Genomic DNA, 23,916 nt, shown 5'->3' on the forward strand with positions numbered 1-23,916 from the left:
TAAGTTCTATAGGATTACATCCATTCAATAATTTTCTACAGCGCGAAACCTCAGTGTCAGGGTGAGACGGAGCCTATCCCAGCTGAATTTGGGCGAAAGTCCAGGCAATCACAGGCACAAAAGACATTCTTGCTCACATTTAAACCTACGGACAATTCATAGACAAATTTGTGCAAAAAATTTGCATGTTTTTCAATGTGGGAGGAAAGCAGAGAACCCAGACAAAACCCACACAAGCACGGGGAGGGCAAATCTTCTTCACCACTTGAATGCCTCACACAGAAACCTGCTTGTGAAGCTTCTCTGAATTTGATTGGTTCGAGTCCTGTCACGTAAGGAGGAGTCACAACGCACAGAATTGGTCAGCATCTCGTCACTGCTTGCCTGCCTCACGCTTGCACCACCCACAAAAAGATGCCCTGGACAAAATATTCGATTGGTTTAGTCGCCCCATGGGAGGAGGCACGACCGGGGTCTCTGTTGTCGTATTTTACGCTTCATAATGCGCCAATAATTTTCAAATGGGAGACAGATCTGGACTGCAGGCAGGCCAGTCTAGTACCCGCACTTTTTTTACTACGAAGCTGTTGTAACACGTGCAAAATGTGGTTTGGCATAGTCTTGCTGAAATAAGCAGGGGCGTCCATGAAAAAGACGTTGCTTGGATGGCAGCATATGTTTCTCCAAAATCTGTATGTACCTTTGAGCATTAATGGTTACTTCACAGATGTGCAAGTTACCCATGCCATTGGCACTAACAAAGCCCCAGACCATCACAGATGTTGGCTTTTGAACTTTCCGTCCATAACAGTTCGGATGGTTCTTTTTCTCTTTGGCCCGGAGGACACGCCGTCCACAATGTCCAAAAACAATTTGAAATGTGGACTTGTCGGACCACAGAACACTTTTCCACTTTGCGTCAGTCCATCTTAGATGAGCTCGGGCCCAGAGAAGCCGGCGGCGTTTCTGGGTGTTGTTGATAAATGGCTTTCGCTTTGCATAGTAGAGTTTCAAGTTGCACTTACGGATGTAGCGCCGAACTGTATTTACTGACATTGGTTTTCTGAAGTGTTCCTGAGCCCACGTGGTGATATCCTTTACACATCGGTGTCGGTTTTTGATGGAGTGCCGCCTGAGGGATCGAAGGTCACGGGCATTCAATGTTGGTTTTCGGCCTTGCCGCTTCCATGCAGTGATTTCTCCAGATTCTCTGAACCTATTGATGATATTATGGACCGTAGATAATGAAATCCCTAAATTCCTTGCAATTGTACGTTGAGGAACGTTGTCCTTAAACTGTTGCACTATTTTCCCACGCACTTGTTCACAAAGAGGTGAACCTCGCCCCCCCATCTTTGCTTGTGAATGACTGAGCAATTCGGGGAAGCTCCTTTTCTACCCAATCATGGCACCCACCTGTTCCCAATGAGCCTGTTCACCTGTGGGATGTTCCAAACAGGTGTTTGATGAGCATTCCTCAACTTTCTCCGTCTTTTTTGCCACCTGTGCCACCTTTTTTGGAACGTGTTGCAGCCATAAAATTCTAAGTTCATGATTATTTGCTAAAAACAATAAAGTTTATCAGTTTGAACATTAAATATCTTCTCTTTGTAGTGTATTCAATTAAATATAGGTTGAACATGTTTGCAAATCATTGTATTTTGTTTTTATTTATGTTTAACAACGTCCCAACTTCATTGGAATTGAGGTTGTAAATTAGGAGCAATCATCAAAATAGAAAAGCAACTGAGGACCTCTACAATCCAATGTATCTGTACCGGCATGTTCGTGTCCATGTTATTAAAGAAAGTTTGCTTTTTAAATGCCAAATCTTATAATAATTGAATAGTGATTGTTCCTACCTGGAGCTTCTGTGGTGTAAGGTACCAGCTGGGAAGCGGCTGTTGATTGGCGCTGTCTGCACACGAGTCCGCAACACTCTGCACACAACCAAAGGAAGGAAAAAAATAAATACGTGAACCCAGTGTTCTCCACTTAAATTGCAACGTGTGCGGTCATGTTCTGCTCTTGGCATTACTTTGGCTGGGCTGGCAGTGCGTTTCTTTTTGGCAGGACTGGCCTGAAGGTCGCTGTGATTGCTGGTGCTTTGGACTCCCTCCTCCTTACAAGCCTACAAATCCAGCAGAGAAACAGCTTGTGATGACAGCCATCTGTACTTTGGCAAAGAAAATAAAAATAAAATTTAAAAAAAACCTAAAACGCAAAAAGACCCCTGAAGACTTTTTCAGAAGGGAGGGGGCAGGGGGGTGGACATGAATCTTCTGCATACACCCACTACATTTGCATGCTTCCAAATAAAGAATGCATGACAACACTGATTAAAATACAGGTTGGTTTCACGCCTTCTATCTTAACCAGAACTATTGATTAAGGTCTTAATCAGTCTTCATGGTGTGCTTGTCGAATAATGCAACAATAATATTGCATTAGTGTGCAAACATGCAGTCGGGTCTTGGCTGGGTTAACAAGTCAAATTATTTTCATTATTACTTTTATTTCCGAATTGTATGATGACTGGAAATATTGTTGTCTTAATAGTAATTTCGATGCAAGATTGGTACATCTTTACATGAAGTACAGCGTGCCATATGATGATGCTTGTCGTGCTCCGTCATCATTGACAGAGCCGTTCAAGCTCAACACCTCACTGTCCCCTTGATTCTGCACCTTATTCCATCTTTAGCTTCTCACGTCCATGCCAAGATGCAAAGCAGACTACTGACTGCGCTTCTGTGAGTCGCTGAGGTCTCGAGAAGGAGCTGGATCTCTCACCTGCTGTGCCTGTGCAGCGTTCAAGGCCCCCTGCCTGGACGTGAGCTCGGCGGGGATGGGCAGGCTCCACGCCTCCTCAATACTAGGGAGCATTTTACTCTTATTTTGCAGACTACTTGGCTGTAGGTTACACAACTGAGCCTAGGAGAAATTGTGTCAAGACACGTTTTAGTGCAGAACCAACAAGACACAAATAGAGGAGAATATATCACAAATGTTTTATGTAATGAAGGTGTTTGATCATTACAAAAGCACAAAATAATTCATATCTCAGGGATCGGATATGAAAATTATTTTGACACGCATTCACCAAATAACTCGACAACATCTACCAGGGTTGCAGCCAGCTTTTACCAACGGAAAAGAGACTACCTGCAGCAGCTTGATGCGTTGACCCAGCACGGCAGTGTTGACGCAGGCTTTGCTGCGTGTGGCGTTGACGTAGCACTTGATGGCGTCGTGCGGCTGCCCGCAGCTCTCGTACAGCGTGCCCAGGTCCATCCAGGCGGCGGCGTGGTTGTGGTCCAGCTGTACAGCGCAGATGTAGGCCTGCAGCGCGTCCATAGGCTGGTTCTGCTGCTGGTAAAGCACGCTGAAGGCAGACATGAAATGGCCCCCCATTTGCCAAATGTTTTTGAACCAGCCGATTCCCAGAATAATGTATTGGGTAAAGTTTAAGTCCCTTATAAACAGCATTTTTCCATGTCTTTCTCTATATGAACGTCACCAACATGAAAATGGAAGGGTGGCCAACCTGGCATTTGTTTGCCTTCAGACATCTGTGCATAGGGGTATTACGATGTAATCTAATTATCTGAATGCGGGATGCCTTGTTGCTGTGTGAAAGCACACTTAGTTGGGACAATAATTTACTTGGCCGTCTTCGAGATAAAAGGTAAAGGTGGAAAAATTCCTGATTTTCTGGTATGGCTCCTATGTGATAAAAATCTGTGTCAAGGACACTATACAGCCCAAATTATGTAAAAATAAGCAAATACATACTTGAAATTGTTGAAATTGTGGGCCCTGAATATATAATCTATGAAAGTTTTAATTTTTTGAATGGAATTATGGAAATAAATAAACTTTTCCATCATATTCAATTTTTTTGGAAAGAGTCTGTAGATCGGGGTGACAAACATATGGCCCGCAGGCCGAAACCCACCTGCTCGGATGTACAATTTGGCTAAAAGGGATGAATTTGGAAGTAATAAACTACATGAAATGTGGTGGTGGGGATTAAGGATAATTTTGAGAATTATTATTTCAAGAAAATGGAGTGGTAATATTTCCTAGGCCTTCATTATCTGATTTCATTTTCAAGCGCAATACTATATTTTTCAGTTCCAAATACCTGTGACTTGAAGTTTTATGAGAACATTTTAAGAAATTAGGTTTTGTAAAATGCTACAAAAAAATAAAGAAATAAAAAAGTCTGATAGTCTTCTATATTGTATTTATTTTATAAATACACCCAAAAAAAAATTTCTCTCTTATGTTGAGTATGGTATGATTTTACTGGTCCGGCCGGCCTCTTTAACATCAAATTAGGCCATTCGTTGTGGCCCCTGAACTACAATGAGTTTGACACCCCTGCTATAACTTGATTGTTCTTCCTCACCCTATGGAGCACCAGGTGTCAGCGCTGGCCTCAGACTTATCGATGGATTGACGATAGGAGATGAACGCATCCTGCACCTTGCCGATACTGGAGTAGCACCTAAAAGAGGAAATGGAGGAAGAACAATGATGAGTGATGATAACCAAGACAAATACTAATACCTTAACAATTATCACTTACATATTTATTAAAAATAAAATGCAAACATTGAGCTTTACCATTTGGACCAGATTGTGCTTTCAGGTAAATTCATCATCATGTTTCATCATCATGTACATGTATTTTCAGTCTTTTCTCTAGACAGAAACTACATTTTCCACAGCTGTATTTTCACCACTGGATCTGACTGATTCAGTCCCAATAGATTAGAGTGGTACTGCAAATAAATGGCTCACAGCATACACATGCGCATGCAAACATTTTCAACTTATATTCAATTAAATACACCACAAAGACAATATTTTTAATATTCAAATTGATGAACATTTATTAATTTATTTAATTTTGTAAAAATATTCTCTCATTTCAAATGTGATGCCTGCAACATGTTAAAGCTGGGCCAGGGGGATCTTTACCACTGTGTTACATCACCTTTCCTTTGAACAACACTCAACAAGCGTTTGGGAAGTGAGAACACGGACTGTCCAAGCTTTGTCAGCGGAAATCTTCCCCATTATTGCTTGAGTTGCTCAACAGTCCATGTTTTTCTCCGGTGTGATATTTCACGCTTCTTAATGCACCAGCACAATTATCAACGGGAGACAGGTCTTGACTGCTGGAAGGCCAGTCTAGTACTCGCACTCTTTTACTAGCAAGTCACGCTGTTGTAACCAGTCAGAATGTGGCTTGGCATTGTCTTGCTGTAGCAAGCACGGATGTCCCTGAAAAAGACGTTGCTTGGATGGCAGCATACAGTCCCTTCCAAAAGTAATGGAACGGCAAGGTCAATTCCTTTGTTTTTGTTGTATACTGAAGACATTTGGGTTTCAGATCAAAAGATGAATATCTAACACACATGTAGATATGTTAAACTACTCATGACAGAGCACATTTTGTTTGAACCCACCCACTTTTCAAGTGAGCAAAAGTATTGTAACATGTGACTAATGGGTGTTTCTAGTTGCTCAGGCTTTAGGTTTTACCTGTGAAAACTGCATTTGCAGTTAAGTAAAGATGAAGACCAGAGAGCTGTCTATGGGAGAAAAGCAAACCATTTTGAAGCTGAGAGAAGAGGGAAAATTCTCTTTCATCTTTTTTCATTCATCTTTTCGTCTGAAACCCAAATGTCTTCAGTATACAACAAAAACAAAGGAATTGACCTTGCCGTTCCAATACTTTTGGAGGGGGCTGCATGTTGCTCCAAAACGTGTATGTACCTTTCAGTATGAATAGTGCCTTCACAGATGCGCAGGTTACCCAGGCATGGGTAACTTGCACACACCCCCATAGACACTCATCACAGATGATGGCTTTTGAACTTGGTAACTTGGCTGGTAACAATCCAGATGGTCCTTTTGCTCTTTGGCCCGGACGACACCACGTCCATGATTTTCAAAAACAATTGGAAATGTGGACTCTTCAGGCCACAGCACTTTTCCATTTTGCGTCAGTCCAATAACTGAGCTTTTCAGAGATATTCAATCACGAGTGGCAATCATGACACTCACCTGCTTCCAATTAACCTGTTTACCTGTGGAATGTTCCAAACTCGTACTCAGCCAAGATAAGATTTGACTGCAGTGATTTTAGGCTTTTTTTGGTCTTACCTGCCAAGAAAGTACCAGGACTGGCCAGAGTTTGGGTCTGCTTCTAGTGACTTCTGCAGACATTGGATGGCATAGCTATCCTTGGTGCCTTTATCCCCTAAGTGCTCCACAGTATGATGCATCCAGCCTAAAAGAGACCAAACAAAACACCTTAAAGCCTTTTTAAGAACAGTGTCTAGGTTGAGTGCCAGCAGATCCTGAGCAGGGTGGATCTGAGTCCTATCAAAACAGACTGCGTATTCCCCACGGTGCAATAAAACAAAATAGCATGAACAAAAAAGCCCTCTTTTCAAATTGAACTACACCACAGGTAACAAAGTGCTCTGTGCACTGCCCCCTCATGATTACTACTGTACACACCTGTGGCGAGCTCCACAGGTTTATCATGACAACCCAAAAAGGCTAGACTTGTAATGTGTTTTACTACTGGTGTGGGGTGACATTTTGTCTGTCTACAGCGAGACTGGGAGAAGAACTTTGAATCCTAAATGTGGACATTAAAAGACAAGATCCAGGCTTTAATGGCTACACATGCAATCAAAGCTAATTCAGTTGCCATTACGCTCCTCATCACTTCCTGTGTGTGTACTCAGCTTTAACGCTGCTAAATTATTGTTCTTCTGCCATGGAGGAACATTAAAATAAAGGAACATCTCTAAGCAGCCTTTTAAAATGGGTTGTGTAAAATGCATGAAGTTATTACATTTTACACAGATTTTGTAAACTAGTCACATCAGACACAATTTATTTATGTGCCTTTTGTACAGAACCCAGCAAGAGGGCATTGCCACAATCGTGAGTTCTTTTTAATGACAACACGGCATCACATAATTAGATGATGTGAGCGCCAGCGTCTGCTCTAATATGGCCAATAAAAATCCTTAATTGCTTGCAACACAACAGGGCGGGAGGTGTGAGGGACACCCTTGTTCCGGCACCGCAACATTCCCTGACATAAGTATTGTCCTGCCTGTGTGATAATTCGCCACTGCCCCCAAAGTCCATGTCGAAAAAAGGTGGAAAAATGTCAGCTTTTACAGAAAGAGTAAAGAAGGTTTCTGCTTTCCCCAACCCATTTTATATGAATTTAAACTGCCTCTGGAAAATTGCTACATTTAAGTGAAATGTGCGCCAAGCAAAACATGCAGTTGGATATTAAAATATCAGTAATGACAAGTTGTTACTGTTCATTAAAATTGTTTGCATGAAACTTATGACATGTTCAAAAAGGTTTGTGTTTTGAAACAATATTCATTACAATAAAACAAACTTTCATTACAATCGCAACACGTAATGGCATTATCAAGTATCAGTACATTGTATCGATAGGTTCTCAGGTGTAAGTACTTGCACTTAGTCTGAAAAAAAAAAAAAAAAAAGGGCATTGGAGCATTCTCAGCTGGAAAGAAACTAGCAAAGTGTTGCTTCTGAGTGCCGTTTACATGAATGAAGTAGTCACGAGGATCCAGTGACACTCACCAAGCTGTTGCAGTGTGGTCGCCTTCAACTGAGCAGGAAGACTCTCTGTCTGCAACAGACTCTCATAAGCTTCTTTCGCTGCTCGGTACTTCTTCTGCAGGAGAACGGACAGATAAGTCGATCCAGTCAAGACAGGGCTGTGTGTTTTATGACACGAGGCACACAGACAAAAGATCTCCCCACACTTGGAATGACTGTCTGGACAAACAAACTTGGGAGGGGGATGGTCATGGATTGTGAGGACAGGCCAGACTCAAGGACGTCTGGACCTTTAAAGTGTGTGATTGTACGTTTCGGGTGGCCCTAAAGCACCACTGCAGTTGTGTGTGGTTGAAACGTGAGCTGCTATTTGTTTTGACTCTGGGACCTCGATAACCTGACGTAACAAAGTTAACTGAAGATATCGCGCACAGACGGAGCATCTGCTTATTGACTAAAGTGGCGTAAACACAAAGATGAGCTGTCTGATATTGAGCCCAATTCTACCACTTCTGAAGTTAGCAAAGGTCTGACGGTCTGAAAGCACAGGTGTCAAATTCAAGGCAGACAGGCCACATCCAGGCCACATTGTCACTTTCGCTCTTGTCTAAATAAGAGTATTGGCGGAGGTTGTGAAAGTGGTCTTTTTGTCCTTTCCTTTTTATACAAACTAACTTGGACGTAAAGTATTTTAAAAGCAACCATACACATACTGTATAATGACCCGCACACACACTAGTCTCGTACACCCAAATGACATCACAATCTGTGAACCACACTGAAATATTTATCTTTTGTCTCTTGAAAGTTTACACTGTGCAATACCTCTGCAACCTACAATACTTCATTAGCGGAATGCCTGCATCTTTGCCCTTGCGTCATTTTCACATAATTTGATCAATACCAGATTGAGCAATTGTTTTATGCTGCCTTGAAGGGTAAATGTTTCCCATGCTGCAACGGCAACACTTAAATGACTATTTTCAAAAGGTTATTGATGATTTAAAATTTTAGGCGGCCGCACTGCTGCCTGCGCTTGCTCCTTTTTTTGGCTTGTGCTGCCAAGCGACTCTGCGGCTTCATCGGCCTCGCTAGATAGCATTCGCAGGCTAGTAAATGCTCTAGTAGTCAGTGATCATATTCATAGTAGTAGATAAATCGTTATTTATTCACATTGTATATGATAGTCTTAGTCGTTTTATTACACTTTCCTTCCATTTAACGTGATTACACTTTTTCCCGCATTGCTGACACAGGAGAGCCCTAATTAGAGAGGTTAAATGTAGGCCTATTTAAAACATTCAAGACAAGAAATATATTCAATTACAACACCATATTTTAATATAATGACCTCACTAGGGTATAACATTCAGAGAGAGAGAGAGTGAGAGGATGTACAGCTTACCTGGATCTCATACAAATGAGCAATATGGAACTGAACTGTGGGGGAAAAACAGAAGCAGAACAAATGAATCCATATTTGCAAATATCATTTGTTCAAAATCAATATTACATGTTCACCCCATAGACCTGTCAGTGGGTACAGACTGCATCCAGCATAGAGGACAGATGGAAGGAGAGGAGTGGGACAGTAGGGTGACTGTGTGTGCTTTTGTAATGTGAAAAGGCAGTGAGCATGTGCGGTGTGCATTTGAGATCTCGCAGCTCTCCTCCTCCTGCTGCTCGTCTCCTAGGCAACCCCGTTTTTTGGGAGGGAGACGGCAGCAGAAAACAGAATTATTTCCCTACTTCCTCATGTTTTCAACATGTCAGGTAGATAGGAGAAGCTGCACTGATTTTTCAGAGCACATTAGCAATAAATAGTGGTGAGTGGTCAGCGGCTTACTTTCAGTTTTGGACAAAGTGCAGAGGTTTGAGTCGATCAAAGCCAGCTGAAAATGCTGCAGAAAGAGGAGAGAACGTTTCAATTTCGGGAAACCTTTTGTTCGGGGTTAGTGTACCAAATGCAGTGGTAGAGTACCTAAAAGGGTTGAGTACTTTTGCATTTCTATGTTCAAACATTTGAAGAATATGAAAATAATGAATTCAAACCGTACCACTTTTTGGCACCATGAAGCTAGGGTACCAGCCATGGTGGAACGGTACATAAAAGGGTGGCGCTACAAACATTGCAATACACTGATTGGTCAATAGACAACCTTCACCTTTACCATTTCCATATTTTGAAGATTACCAGAACTGAACCTTACCCAGATTTGGTTGCCTTTCATTGGGGTACCAGCTGCAGTGGCATGGTACCTTAAGGGTGGGGTTAAAAGCACTGGAATTGATTGCCTCCTTGCTTGCTCCAAAATAACCGATTTGAACTCAAATCAAGTTTTCGGCAAACTACTGTTGGGTTACCAAGCACACTGGTACATAAAGGGTGGAGCAAGACACAAATTAGACCAACACCCTATTTTAATTTCCTCGTTAAAAGCTTTGAATGGTACCACTTTGTTAGGGTACAAAGTACAACTGCTTTGCCCCAGTACCCATGGGTAGAACTAGAAACAGAAGTTTGTTGATTGGTTGAGAGAAAACGTCATCTCCACAAAGTGTACAAATCATCCCAACTTTTGGCACAGTCCTTTTAGAGTACCAACTATATCATATTGTGTGGTAAAGAGAGAACCAATCCAAACCACACCAGTTTTTGGCATCCTGTTGTTAGTACCAACAACAGTGTTGTTGTACCAAAAAGCAGTCACCGCTATTCATTTTTGCCACCCTTCGGTTTGGGAACCAACCCAAGTGGTGTGGTACTGAAATGGTGCTAGATACAGCAATCGATGGATTGTCACAGTTTTGCATTTTATTAATCTAATATCCCTGACTGCTGGGTTGTAGAAAGTCTTCCCAAGAGCTACGTATTGACTTTACTACTACTTCCACTTTGGCTTCTTGGAGAATTACCAGGTGTTCCAATACTATTATAATGTCACTGAGTTGCAATGGAGACAAGAGATCACGTGTCTGGCTGAGCACCAACAGTCCGATTAACTTCTCGCTGGGTGTCTGACAGCTTGTAATTTCATCTCACATACACGCATGCATGCAATTAAAGTAGAGCTGGGGAGCCTGGAAAGACTCATGCACAATTTATGACAAACAGAATGCAACAAATCGAACAAATTATGGATAAAAAAAATTTTGGGTCACAATTCCTCTGAGGCTTTATATATATAGGTCCCCAGTACCAGCTCTGTTTTTTTTTTTTTTAATATTACTGTCTACATTTTGTATCTTTTACATACTCAAAAACTACTCAAATTATGGTGCATGCATGCATCCTGGTGGAACTTTACGTACAGTGGATACGCAAAATATTTAAACCCCCTTAAATTTTTCACACTTTCTTATATTGCAGCAATTTGCTAAAATCATTTAAGTAATTTTCTTTCCATTAATGTACACACAGCACCCCATAGTGAAAGAAAAAAGCTGAATTGTTGACATTTTTGCACATTTCTTAAAAAAGAAAAACTGAAATATCACACAGCCAAGTATTCCGACCCTTAGCTCAGTATTTAGTAGAAGCACCCTTTTGAGCTCTTTTTGGGAATGAGTTTTTCCACACCTGGATTTGGGGATCCTCTGCCATTAATCCTTGCAGATCCTCTCCAGTTCACAATTGACACTGTTCCAGTTAATTGCATTACTAGTCAATTAATTTCTTGAAGTCTCTGCACCATTTGCACAGTGGTCACTTTACCAGACTATTGCTCTATTAGTCATTTCAAACTGCTCTAAATTGCTAGAGGACTCTGCATCATTAGTACAATTGTCAAAAAAAAGAAATGTATCGGCATTACCACATTACCGGTAACCTTTTATTGCTCAGTAACTATATTTTCTGTCAAATGGCTGTCTGTTGTCGTACTAGAGTGGCTCCAACTACTGGAGACAAATGCCTTGTGTATTTTTTACATACTTGGTAAATAAAGATGATTCTGATCAGGATCCTTAATAACGTTTTTTTTTGGGGGGGGGTTAGCCTATCAGTGAGAGCTGTTGTGAGAAAGTACCTGCAGCATTAGACACTCATGTGGAAATGTATTTTCATGAGGTTTTCAACAATAATTAATAATTAAACAAGGGTGTCTATAAAGTTTTTCTCCCAAGAGCCACATGCAGAAAAATCAAATGAATCAAGAGCCACCTTGATATCTTTAATTTAACACACTAAACCAATCCATCAGTGTAGGTAAAACTATGTGAAGCTATAATATAGTTTTTATATATTCTGTGTATTTAAACAACAGCTTGGTAATAAAGCAAAAAGACTGCTTTTTGAGATATTTGAGGTGGCCAGAAGCACTGTATCCCACTAGACTAGATCCAACCTGCACTGAGCAGCAGCAGAATCACATCTCCACATTGAGAACCAAAACAGAAGCATTCTGGAACAAGCGGACCTTGTCATCACATCTTACCGAATGATGTGTGATTGGTTGAAAACAAGAACGCGAGAGATGAGAACAAACTTCTCTGAGCCTCACTTGCCACCCAGTGTAGAAAGTAAGTACTGTGGTACAACAAAGGCTAACAACACGGGCCATGGCAAATGTTCATTTCAGTCTATGCCGCAGGCCGCAAAAGATGTGGGCGGCTGTAGTTTGGCCACCCCTGATGTAAACTATGCAAACTTTTTGAACCTGCCCCATAAAAAAGTCAGAATTGAGAATTGTTAGGAAATAGAATCAAAACGAGGAACTAGAACCGGAACCTGAATCATTCCAATTCTAACAATGCCCATTCTTCGTAGTGCCCCCAGAGAGTTGAAGCAAAATGGCTTCCGTCGCTGACCAGATTTGTGAGGCACCTGGAAACCTGTGCATGAAACTAACAGAAAGTCAGCCATTTTGGCTCAAGTGGTTGTATTTAAACATCGACTTGAGTGTTCACCGCCATAACCAATTTTGAACCAAGTATCCTAGAGAAATCTAAGAGTTTTGCCCATGGTGCGTGGGCTGAGAACGGTGCCGAAGTTTGATGATTCGCCATGAAAAATTCACCTGCCCAACATGGGCGTGGGCCCATTCATTGTTGTTCACAACTTTAATCGTTTTTAGGTAAGGCAAATTTACTTATATAGCACATTTCATACACAATGTAACGCAATGTGCTTTACATGATTAAAAGCATTTAAAAACAAAGTACTGTACAGAAAAATAAAAGCATGCTAAAATTACTAAAATAACACAGTTCAATGAAAAAAATAAATGAAACTGCTCTAAAATGCTCAATAATAAGCATGCCAAAAAAAAGAACAGTTTTTAACTTTGACTTAAAAACATTTACAGTTGGGGCTTAGAATTACATGGAGGCCCGCATCAAATTCTCGAGGGAGCATATATGGCCCACACGCCATCGCCCACCCCTGCATTAGAGACAATGCAACTGTGGTGCTGTATCTGGGTCAATTGGAAACATCAGAATAGAATGTACCGGCTTGATGCATACATTTAAGATTCACGTTTACGATCTGAACTGCAGATATTGAAATATTAAGCGTCGTGTCTCCAATAAGGCCCGACATTGCTTCAGGAGGTACTGACGACCACAGACAATCAATGTCAGCCGGAACGCATGAGAGTCTCGGCGGCGCCCGGCACGTGCGCAAACATCGGCTTAAAATAAACGGCCTCAAGAGAGACGTGGAATATCATTTGTCACGATCAGTGGTGCACAAAAGCGTTACCTACGTTACGGGCGGCTCGTCAGCCTCATCTTGGAAGCCCTTGTGCATCCTGCTGCGGCTCTCTCCCGTCCCCACCTTCCTCCTCCTTCACACTTTGGCTGATAATGCAGCACTGACTGTTAGCTTGACATTCCACCTCTCTCCTCATATCTTTCCCTCTCTCTCTCTCTCTCTCTCTCTGTCTGTCTTTCTCTCACTGCAGTCTTACTTCCCAGTGCCCCCTCCTCCTCTCATCTACTCTGGTGTCAGTGATTACTATTCAGCAGAGGGCTGCAGTGGTGGGTGCAGAGAGAGACAGAGATGACACACACAAATACCTCAAAAGGAGCTACACCAGTTCCAGCGGTACCTTGGTTTTACACTGAAATCAATTATAATTTGAATAACTTGTAACAGTTCAAACTGTTACCATCATAAGACCTTTAGTAACTGTACAGGCAATAAAGGTCCCATGCCATCAAAGTCAATTTCTTATACTGTTTTATGCATACCAAGATAGGTCAAAATGACCTGGTTTAAGTATGACATCTATGCTGTTTGTTGATTGAACGCAAAATGCAATACCATGCGTTCATGGTCGCCAGCGAAGATCATCGCGGCAGGTTCAATTCATATTAATGGGAGTGTCTCACTAGCATAACCTCAAAATATCCGATTAGTGGGCTAACAATCCAAAGCTTGGTGAATTGTGCTTCACAATGACAGTAAAACTTCAAAAGACGCAACCTCCCTATGAATGCTTGACCGCCCCAAGCTTCTACACGCTAGTAAAAGCTGTGATATGCACCAAGCAGAGCTGTTTTCTATATTTAAATTGGGGAAGATGAGCAATACAATCAGAGCAAAACTTATTTACATGTCGCATACTCATGTGAAATCCGACTGTTTCAACTGCCAAGCATAGAAGACCAACTACAATAGTTTGAAAAAGGACATTTTGGGCATTTCCAAACCAAAATATATTGCAAACCCTATAAAATTCATAAAGAAAATTTTATGGCACAGGATCATTAGGTAACATTTTAAGACTATTAACTTATACACACAAGTAGACAACCATTCTGTTAAAAATGATAAATTACTAATCTTTAAAGAATAAATTAAATAAAATTGATGCAAATAAATTAAATAAAATTGATGCAAATGATGCAAAAAGCAGAAGGCGCATTCTGCATCATATTTATCGATTTAACTGCTGTATATTTGCTATATAATCACTTCAAAATGGCAGTGGTGGTTTGTAAGGGGGTTCTAGAGTTACGAAGAAACATTTTAAAATCGTTGTCCTCTGACCTTTAAATCTAAATCCAAGATGACAACGAAAGGATTCGTCGCGCTGAAATTGTGAAATAATTCACCCAAACTCAATCCCAAGGCGAATGCAAAAGGTGGTCCAACTTGTGACTTTCAAGTCCTTTGCACATACTGCGGCTGTCCATGGTCTTGGATGACTGGGACTTTGACTGGCTTTGTGCGAAGTCTGCAGGAGAATATGAGGCCTGAGATCAGATAGCGGGTCGTTCCCTACAGGATCCATCTAAACAGCACTCTGTGATTGTCTGGACACCTCGCTACTCAGGTGGCAGACGAAGGTCACAGAGGGGGCTTCCCGCAGATAGACCAGACAGGTGAACAAATAGTCTTTGTTCATCTGGGAGGTGTGACACAGCTGGATAAGGCCTCTGGGACCGCACACCAGGCCTCCATAATTTTATCAAGAGCAGTCATGTAGATTGTATAAACAAAGACTCTCTTTTTTGTGCATCAATTTTCAATTGTTGCAAGTGATTTGGTTGAAGCAAGGACAGAAAAAAAACATCTATAAATTTAAGAGAAAAGCTGTACCTTTAAGCTGGACTCGTGGTCTGTGTTGACTTTAAACATGAGTCCCAGTCGCAGGTGAATCTCCTTAGCTCGGGAGAAACTGGGGTCAATGTAGAGCACCTCCTGAAATGCCTTGGTTGCCCTGCAAAAGAAGATGTGTGTTGATTGATCATGAAATGGCAAACGTTGTGTGATCGCATTCTCACATAACCTTGGTCTTTAGAGATATGCAGCCAAAATGCTAACACCACACAAGTGTCCTTATAGGAAAATGAACAAATACGACATATGCATTTTGAACACAGTGTAGGTATTAAGACGTCATGATGTCAGTCAGCATTGTCTGTCTGAATGAGCAGTTGGATTTAAGGATTGAAAAGAGAGAGAGGCTTATAACAATGCTATGATGTGCTGATGTATATGAAGAGCGGGAGATTCAGCAACAAACTGTCAGCCTTTTAAAAACTGAAGACTCTTGCACACTGAGATCCGGCATTTAACTTCCTGTACTATTTACACCGAACTCAAAGTGTATTTACACATTAAGAATAGAGTTTTACTGGCATGTTAAGCGCGCAATTGTGGGTTAATTATTCATATCAAAGTGCGGGGTCAAAAATCGTCATGGAGGTAAGGGCTGACTCACGGTCACTCACTTTACTTAGCTTAAAGAATATTTCCAACAAAAAGTGAGAGCTTTCAACGTCAACTGGAGTCCGGACTGCTCGTGAGCTAGTTTAACACGCTGCACTGCTAATGTTCATGGAAGTAAGTGCTTCTCCCCCCGTCAATCACCCACAACTTTGCTAGTTAAAGAGCTCTGTAAACTTGTCACCGGGAACAAAAAAAAGTGTTCTCGCTCTTCGCATTAAAATTACAATGGAAGGAGTGTAAGCGTGTGTGCAAGCGTGCTCACGTGTGTTGGTGGGGGACAGAATCAGGAAAAGCTACCAAACAAAATTAGTATCGTTGGCCGCCATCACGTTTTTAAAACAACATCAAATGCAGTACTTTTCCCAAGAGCCCAACATCGAACTGCCACTCTCTCACATTTACGTGTGCACACACGCACGCACGCACACACTGAACCCGTTGCTCCCATTCCCTCCACCTTCCTTTTCACTGACCACCCCCACTCCTCCATCGCTACGCTCTGCTATCAACCTCTCCTCCCACGCTGGCTGAGGCCAAAGAGAAAGCTCGATGGTGTCGCCAAGTGTGAGACAAGAACAGCTAAAAGAGGAACGAGGGTTATGGTCACATTGCAAGCTGTATCATTCCGTTACAGCTTTTTCAAATTGCGCAGTCATTGCATGGCCTGACTTTCACAATTTACAACTTACAAAATGAGACCGCTTTGTATCTCTTCAACTGTGATATTCCCAACTTACAGTCACACAAACCCAACAAACAAATAGCAACCCTGTCGCCATTGCTACCGTTACCATCCTAGCAATTATTGCGTTAACATACTGTTGCCTCAACTCTGTCTATACACAACAGTGGGATGCAACTATCGCCCCTTTTACACAGCCTGTTCAAGGATGCACTACGGTGCGAGATGCCATGTTGCTGGGTTCGGTGCAAAAAGAAAAGGTGGCTTATTGTTGGGACTCTTGAAGCACCTCTTCTGGGTCCTCTCGCCGCTGAGCCCCTCCTGGATGACCGAGCTTCTCAACTTATCTCCAATGCCTGGATCAGACTACAAGACAAATTTGGTCTTTCCCGATTGAACTATGTCAGACTACTGCCATCAAATCTTGCCGTATCTCGGTCAGACAGTGGCAACACTACAGGACACTACAGGACATGACTACACCACCGCATCCCGTCTTTTTACGATCAATGGGCTTTATCTTGTCAAATGAGGCGGAACCAGAAAACATCACTGGTCAACACGACCGGATCCACTCGTTACCATGGCGACGACAACAACAGCCAATCCACCTGTTAATCTCCTGCTCCATTCTTCCCTCACCCTCTGCACCATTTGCACATCCATTCTTCCCTCACCCTCTGCACCATTTGCACAATTATCGCTGTATGAGATTAATCACTTTAGGCTGCTAAAAATTGCTTGTAGACTCTCAATTGCCATTATATAATTATCACCACACTAGTGGTACACTTTCATTGCTCAATGACTTTCCCCACGTTTTGTTTTTACAACCCCAATTCCAATGAGGATGGGACGATGTGTTAAACAGAAACAGAATACAATGATTTGCAAATCATGTTCAACCTATATTTAATTGAATAGACTACAAAGACAAGATATTTAATGATAAAAAAAAATTTATAAACTTTGGTTTTAGCAAATAATCATTAACTTGGAATTTTATGGCTGCAACACGTTCCAAAAAAGCTCATTCACAAGCAAAGAAGAGGGGGCGAGGTTCACCGCTTTGTGAACAAGTGCGGGAGAAAATAGTCCAACAGTTTAAGGACAATGTTCCTCAACGTACAATTGCAAGGAATTTAGGGATTTCATTATCTACGGTCCATAATATCATCAAAAGGTTCAGAAAATCACTGCACGTCAGCGGCAAGGCCAAAAACCAACACTGAATGGCCGTGACTTTCGATCCCTCAGGCGGCACGCCATCAAAAACAGACATCGATGTGTAAAGGATATCACCGTGAGGGCTCAGGAACACGTCAGAAAAACAATGTCTGTAAATACTCGAAACTCTACTATGCAAAGCAAAAGCCATTTATCAACAACACCCAGAAATGCCGCCGGCTTCTCTGGGCCCGAGCTCATCTAAGATGGACCAATGCAAAGTGGAAAAGTGTTCTGTGGTCTGACGAGTCCACATTTCAAATTGTTTTTGGAAATTGTGGACGTCGTGTCCTCCGGGCCAAAGAGGAAAAGAACCACCCGGACTGTTATGGACGTAAAGTTCAAAAGCCAGCATCTGTGATGGTATAGGGCTGTGTTCGTGCCAATGGCATGGGTAACATACACGTGAAGGCACCATTAATGCTGAAAGGTATATACAGGTTTTGGAGAAACATATGCTGCCATCCAAGCGACATCTTTTTCACGGACACCCCTGCTTATTTCAGCAAGACAATACCAAACCACATTCTGCACGTTACAACAGCGTGGCTTCGTAGTAAAAGAGTGCGGGTACTAGACTGGCCTGCCTGCAGTCCAGACCTGTCTCCCATTGAAAATGTGTGGCACATTATGAAGCGTAAAATACGACAACGGAGACCCCGGACTGTTGAACAACTGAAGCTGTACATCGAACAAGAATGGGAAAGAATTCGACCTACAAAGCTTAACAATTAGATTCCTCAGTTCCCAAAAGTTTATTGTATGTTGTTAAAAGAAAAGGTGATGTAACAAAGTGGTAAACATGACCCTGTCCCAACTTTTTTGGAACGTGTTGCAGCCATAAAATTCCAGGTTTATGATTATTTGCGAAGAACAATAAGGTTTATCAGTTTGAACATGAAATATCTTGTCTTTGTAGTGTATTCCATTAAATATAGGTTGAACATGATTTGCAAATCATTGCATTCTTTTTTTATTTAGGTTTAACACAACGTCCCAACTTCATTGGAATTGGGGTTGTATATCCTAAATGTATATTTCGCCATAGTGATAACTAGAGTGGCTCCAACTACTTGAGACAAATTCCTTGTGTTTCTTGTAGCATACTTGGCCAAGCTAATTCTGATTCTGACTTTGTGAACAAGACCCCGGGATCGTTGAAATCCTCCACTCGGGGCAGGAGCTATTCACTGACCATGACCTCGGATTTTCATCCCAGCCGCTTCACACTATGCTGAGAGCCGCTCCAACAAGAGTTTTAAGCTCACGGCTTGGTGAAGCCTAGAGAACCACATCATCTGCAAAAAGCAGCGATGCAATGCTGTGGTCACAAAACTGGACCTCCTCAACACCTCGGCTGTGCCTAGAAATTCTGTCCATAAAGGTTATAAACAAAATCGGTGACAATGGGCAGAGTCCATCACTGGAAATGTTATTTGGCTTACTACCGGCAATGTGGACCGAACTCTTAACACTGGTTGTATAGAGACCGAACAGCCTGTATCAGGGGGTGCGGTACCCCATACTCCCGGAGCAACCCGCCTTTTTCAAGTCCACAAAGCACATGTAGACTGGTTGGTTGAACTCCCATGAATCCTTGAGGACCCTGCTGAGAGTATTGGTCAGGACGAAAACCACACTGCTCCTCCTGAATCTGAGATTCGACTTCCCGACAGACCGTCCTCTCCAGAACCCTTGAATAGACCTTACCAGGGAGGCTGAGGAGTGTGATCCCCCTATAGTTGGAACAGATCCTCCAGTCCTCCTCCTTAAAAAGGGGTACCACCACCCCGTTCTGCCAATCCAGAGGTATTGTCTCCGAGGTCCACGCGATGCTGCACAGGCGTGTCAACCAGGACAGCCCCACAACATCCAAATCCTTTAGGAACCCCAAGCGGATCTCATCCAAGCCTGGGGCCTCAGGGATTTCAACCCCAGAGATAGGAGAGCCCACCTCAGAGTCCCGAGACTCTGTTTCCTCACAGGAAGGTGTGTCGGTGGGATTAAAGGTCTTCGAAGTATTCGGCCCACCGACTCACAGCGTCCCCACTATACACAGTGTTGGCAATACACTGCTACCTTCTCCTAAGATGCCGGATGATGGAGCTGAATTTCTTCAAAGCCATTCGGAAATCATTCTCCATGGCCTCACCAACATCATCAACTCCATCCTCAAAAAGGCCCACCAGAGGATGTACTTCCTGCGGCTTCTGAGGAAGCACGGCCTGCCACAGGAGCTGATGAGGACGTTCTACACAGCGGTCAGCGAATCGATCCTGTTCTTCCATCACAGTCTGGTTTGTTGCTGCCATAAAAAAGGACAAACTCCGACTGCAACGGACAATCCGGCCTGTCCTGAAAATCTCAGTACCCGACTACCCAACCTTGAGGTCTTGTAGGCTGCCAGAACTAAGACAAGAGCATGCAAAATCCTTTTGGACCCTCCACATCCTGGTCACCACCTCTTCAAGCTCCTTACCTCAGGTAGGCACTATAGATCAATGCAAACTAAAACTAGCAGACATTCCAACAACTTCTTCCCTCTTGCCATTAAATTGCTAGAGGATCAGTGACTCTTATTAAGTAGTGTGTTTCTATCTCTCAAAAGTATTTTTTGTCAAAATGGTTGTACTATAGCGGCTCCAACTACCGGAGACAAATTCCTTGTGTTTTTTTGACATGGCAAATAAAGAGAATTCTGATTCAATTCTGATTCAAAAGACGCTGATTGGCCCAATCAGACAATATAGCAAGAATGATTTGTCGGATTACACTCCCGTGCTGACAAAAATTCCATTGCTCCCAAGGTTAGTTCACAGGTTCGTAGACGACAAGAAAAAGCAGTTAGTACTCACCACTGAAAGGTATTGTAGTGGAAGTAGACCAAGCCGAGCCCATATAAAAAGGCAGCATTCTGAGGGAAATGCAAAAAAAAATGTAATTTGACATCGGCAACACAGATTATTTTTAAACCCCTCAGGTAGAGCGCGTCGATATGGACAAAAATGTATATCCCGATAAAGGTAATTTTATATAAAAAAAAACACTACAGGATTCCCTGAGGAGCGACGAAGGAAATTTAACAATAGCTGGAACCCAGATAGAAATTATATTTCTGCTAAATCTGATGCAAGCATCGCTTCATGCCTTTCAATATTGATTAAAAGTCCTATGCCATCATTTTTCTTTTTCATAATCTTTGATGTCTGTTTAGCGTTGGTTCAGTTCCCACTCAGTGACGGTGGGAATGTGAGTGAGACTTGTTGTCCGTGTCTATATGTGCCCTGCGACTGACTGGCGACCAGTTCAGGGTGTAGCCCGCCTTTCGTCCGAAGTCAGCTAGGATAGGCTCCAGCGCCCTGTGACCCTGAACAGGATAAGCGGTGTTGAGAACGGATGGATGGTTTGCAAGATAATTTGGGTTAAATGCCCAGGATGCACTTTTTCAAGCTATTCTTGTTGGTCTTCTAAATCTGGTACTTGAGAAGCCCAAATTAGATTTTAAGATTTGCTATGTAAATAAGCTTTGTTTTGATTGGATCCCGGTTACTATTCATTTAAATATGGAAAAACAACTTTGCTCTGACTGGTCCTTGGCATTATCGCCGCTTCTTGTGGTAGCATTCATCGCGACGTCGCGTTTGGATCCTTCGATGTGGGGTCTCTTACTGTCATTGTGAAGCAGAATTCACCAAGCGTTGGATTGTTGGCGCATTAATAAGAAATGTAAGCTGAAAGGGGACGTGGGTGAAAATTAAGAGGAGGATACTTTGAGAGGCTGGTCCTGCGCTCCCATTCATTTAAGTACCATCCGCATCGATTTCATTGCTCGCGCACATTTTGCTGACAATGACTGCAAGCTTCGCCATTTCGTTTACAGTTGCAATCTAATTTATAAATATAGTTTGAAATTGTTGTAGGTAACCTTCACTCGTCTTGGTAGAAACTTTACAGTATTTAGACGCAGCTCTGTCGTTGAACTACAATGGCGTTCAGGATAAGTGTATGGAATGCCTTCAAAAATCTCACTGCCTTTTAATTGCTCTGCAAAACTAGGCTTTACAGATGAGGATATTTGGGGCCAATCAGCAAGTTTTAAAAAAAACAATAACTGATCACCGATCCGATCACAAGCTGAAGCAATGTGTCTATTTACATGACTTGTTCATTTATTGTATATGCTTGTGTACTGTATACTTAGTATCTTCAAACGTATTCTCTTAGCATTTTAGACATTTTGAATTTTAGTTAAAACATCAATCACCTCTACGGTGCATTCAAGGATTGGCCACTGGCCATATGTTTAGGTCAAATCAACATTACAACAACATAACAGAAACAGTGGGTGCCAACTTACTGTAATTAAATTACTTTATAGCAATTAAATGACTAACAAATACTGATCAATCTTTCTCACTATACTTTCTCAGCTATATGGGACAGGTGGTGTTCAGAATTTGCGTCCATTTGGCTTTTTTTTCTTTTTTCACCCTGCGTTGCTTGAATGCGGCATGCTCCTCCTCGTGTACATTCTTCAGGTGCTCAATAAAAACAATTTGTGTTGAAGCATTTAGATGACGATCCCCATGACATACTTCAGTTGTGCAGAGACTGCAAATAACTAACGTGTTGTTTGTCTGAGACACCGCAAAATAGTCCCACACCGACGAAGTGATTTTTTCACCGACAAGATTGAAAAAATGTTTATTGGCCGTCAGATAGTTACAGTACTCTGCCAAAAGACGCGGAAAAAGGCTAAAAATAATCTAGCTTTTGGATTCATACGCGACGGCGACGCGGAGCAAAATGTCTTGTGTGGAGCCGATCGATGACGTCATGGATCGGATCGCCGAATTATGATATGAAAACCTATCAGTCAATCAGCATAAAATGCTAAGTATCGGCCGACGCCAATCAAGCCGATTAGATCGGTGTAAAGTCTATGCAAAACTATTAAGTCGTTTTGTAAACTCACCTTCCAGTAGTCCGGCTGTAAACTGAAGTACCTCTGGTACGCAGATAATGCTGAGAACAGGGAGACAGAGGCAAATTCAGAATGGTAAATGGAAATAAAAGCAGGTTGACAAAAAAACAATGAACCTTGGAAAATTGTACACAAAAAACAAAAACCTTTTGGATAATCCTCCAACAGGAGGTGGAAATGGCCGAGCTGACAGAAAATATCAGGATCTACTTTCCCTTCTGCTTTCAGGACGAGGGCGTTATAGCAGCTCACAGCCTGGATAGGAGGGAAAAAAAACAATAGTAGTGTTAAGGCTTCTTTATACTCGCGCAGGTGGTGACCGCGCTGACGTCACTGTGGCTATCCCGCGCGCAGTTTGCCTTTATACTCGAGCACAACCCACGCACGCAGTTTTGAAAATGTGCTGCAGTTCTCCTCTGAGTCAGGGGTGTCGCTACAGCTGGTATTGGCTCGGACGCCACAGGGTGGCGTTTCCTGTGCATTTTTTGGCCATTTCCGGTAGCCGTTTTTCCTTTCCTTTCCGTAACAAGGAACAAAGCAACGACAATGGTGACCGTGGAACAGTGTCTGCTAGAACAAATGCAAAATGCAAAACAAATGTTTAATTTTGCTACAAAATCGATCTAGGTGGCGGTGGTATGTGGAATCAAGGGGAAGGTTGAGTGTGTCATCACAGCATGTGACTAAAACAGACCAATCACGAGAGATGATCTCCGCGGCATTCTACGCGCAGCAACAATTTTTTCCGTGCGCGCGTCAAGTGACGCAGAGGGGACGTGCGGGCCATTGCGTCGATCACGTGATGCAATTCGGGCATTGTCGGCCACGCGCGCGCAGGAGAATAAAGAGGCCTTTAGCGGCACTAACTACTTCTTAAATTCTCCAGTCGCCCGCCTGGCCCTGCCTCCTCCACCACGGCAGCGGCTTCATGACAGTCGAGCGGCACTGAGCAAAGCTCGGTGCTTGCCGGACGGACGGCCTGCCGCTACAACTTGGAAACAACTCGCGGGGCGGCTGCCTCCATCGTCACAGGACACGTACACAAATTCATACATTCACAGCAACTTTATTTGACCTAAAATACATGTTTTTGCAATTTGAGAGGAAGCCGCAGTACCCAGAGCACGCATGCAAGCACGGGGACTACATGCACGCTAAACACAGCACCACTCTCTTGCCCGACATTTAAAGGTCAGATGACAA

At 42.5% G+C, this 23,916-nt stretch overlaps 1 protein-coding gene across 5 annotated transcripts in view; it reads right to left on the bottom strand.

The window, feature by feature from the left end:
• Window positions 1-23,916, bottom strand: part of kdm6a (lysine (K)-specific demethylase 6A) — a 51,015-nt gene that overhangs the window by 20,715 nt on the left and 6,384 nt on the right. For 3 of the 5 annotated variants that reach the window (XM_061691117.1, XM_061691116.1, XM_061691119.1), the window contains exons 3-15: window positions 22,860-22,968; window positions 22,705-22,754; window positions 20,585-20,643; window positions 15,188-15,308; window positions 9,485-9,539; window positions 9,044-9,078; window positions 7,660-7,753; window positions 6,181-6,307; window positions 4,415-4,513; window positions 3,166-3,385; window positions 2,794-2,934; window positions 2,039-2,131; window positions 1,863-1,940 (exon numbers count right to left, since the gene is read on the bottom strand). In XM_061691117.1, coding sequence (XP_061547101.1) covers window positions 1,863-1,940; window positions 2,039-2,131; window positions 2,794-2,934; window positions 3,166-3,385; window positions 4,415-4,513; window positions 6,181-6,307; window positions 7,660-7,753; window positions 9,044-9,078; window positions 9,485-9,539; window positions 15,188-15,308; window positions 20,585-20,643; window positions 22,705-22,754; window positions 22,860-22,968 — 1,281 coding nt within the window. Of the gene's footprint in view, window positions 1-1,862; window positions 1,941-2,038; window positions 2,132-2,793; window positions 2,935-3,165; window positions 3,386-4,414; window positions 4,514-6,180; window positions 6,308-7,659; window positions 7,754-9,043; window positions 9,079-9,484; window positions 9,540-13,346; window positions 13,356-15,187; window positions 15,309-20,584; window positions 20,644-22,704; window positions 22,755-22,859; window positions 22,969-23,916 lie in introns of those variants that run through there. The other 2 variants (XM_061691118.1, XM_061691120.1) reach the window with 2 other exon arrangements.

Source organism: Phycodurus eques, chromosome 12 (genome assembly GCF_024500275.1).
Source record: "Phycodurus eques isolate BA_2022a chromosome 12, UOR_Pequ_1.1, whole genome shotgun sequence".
In the NCBI taxonomy this organism is placed as follows: Eukaryota; Metazoa; Chordata; class Actinopteri; order Syngnathiformes; family Syngnathidae; genus Phycodurus; species Phycodurus eques.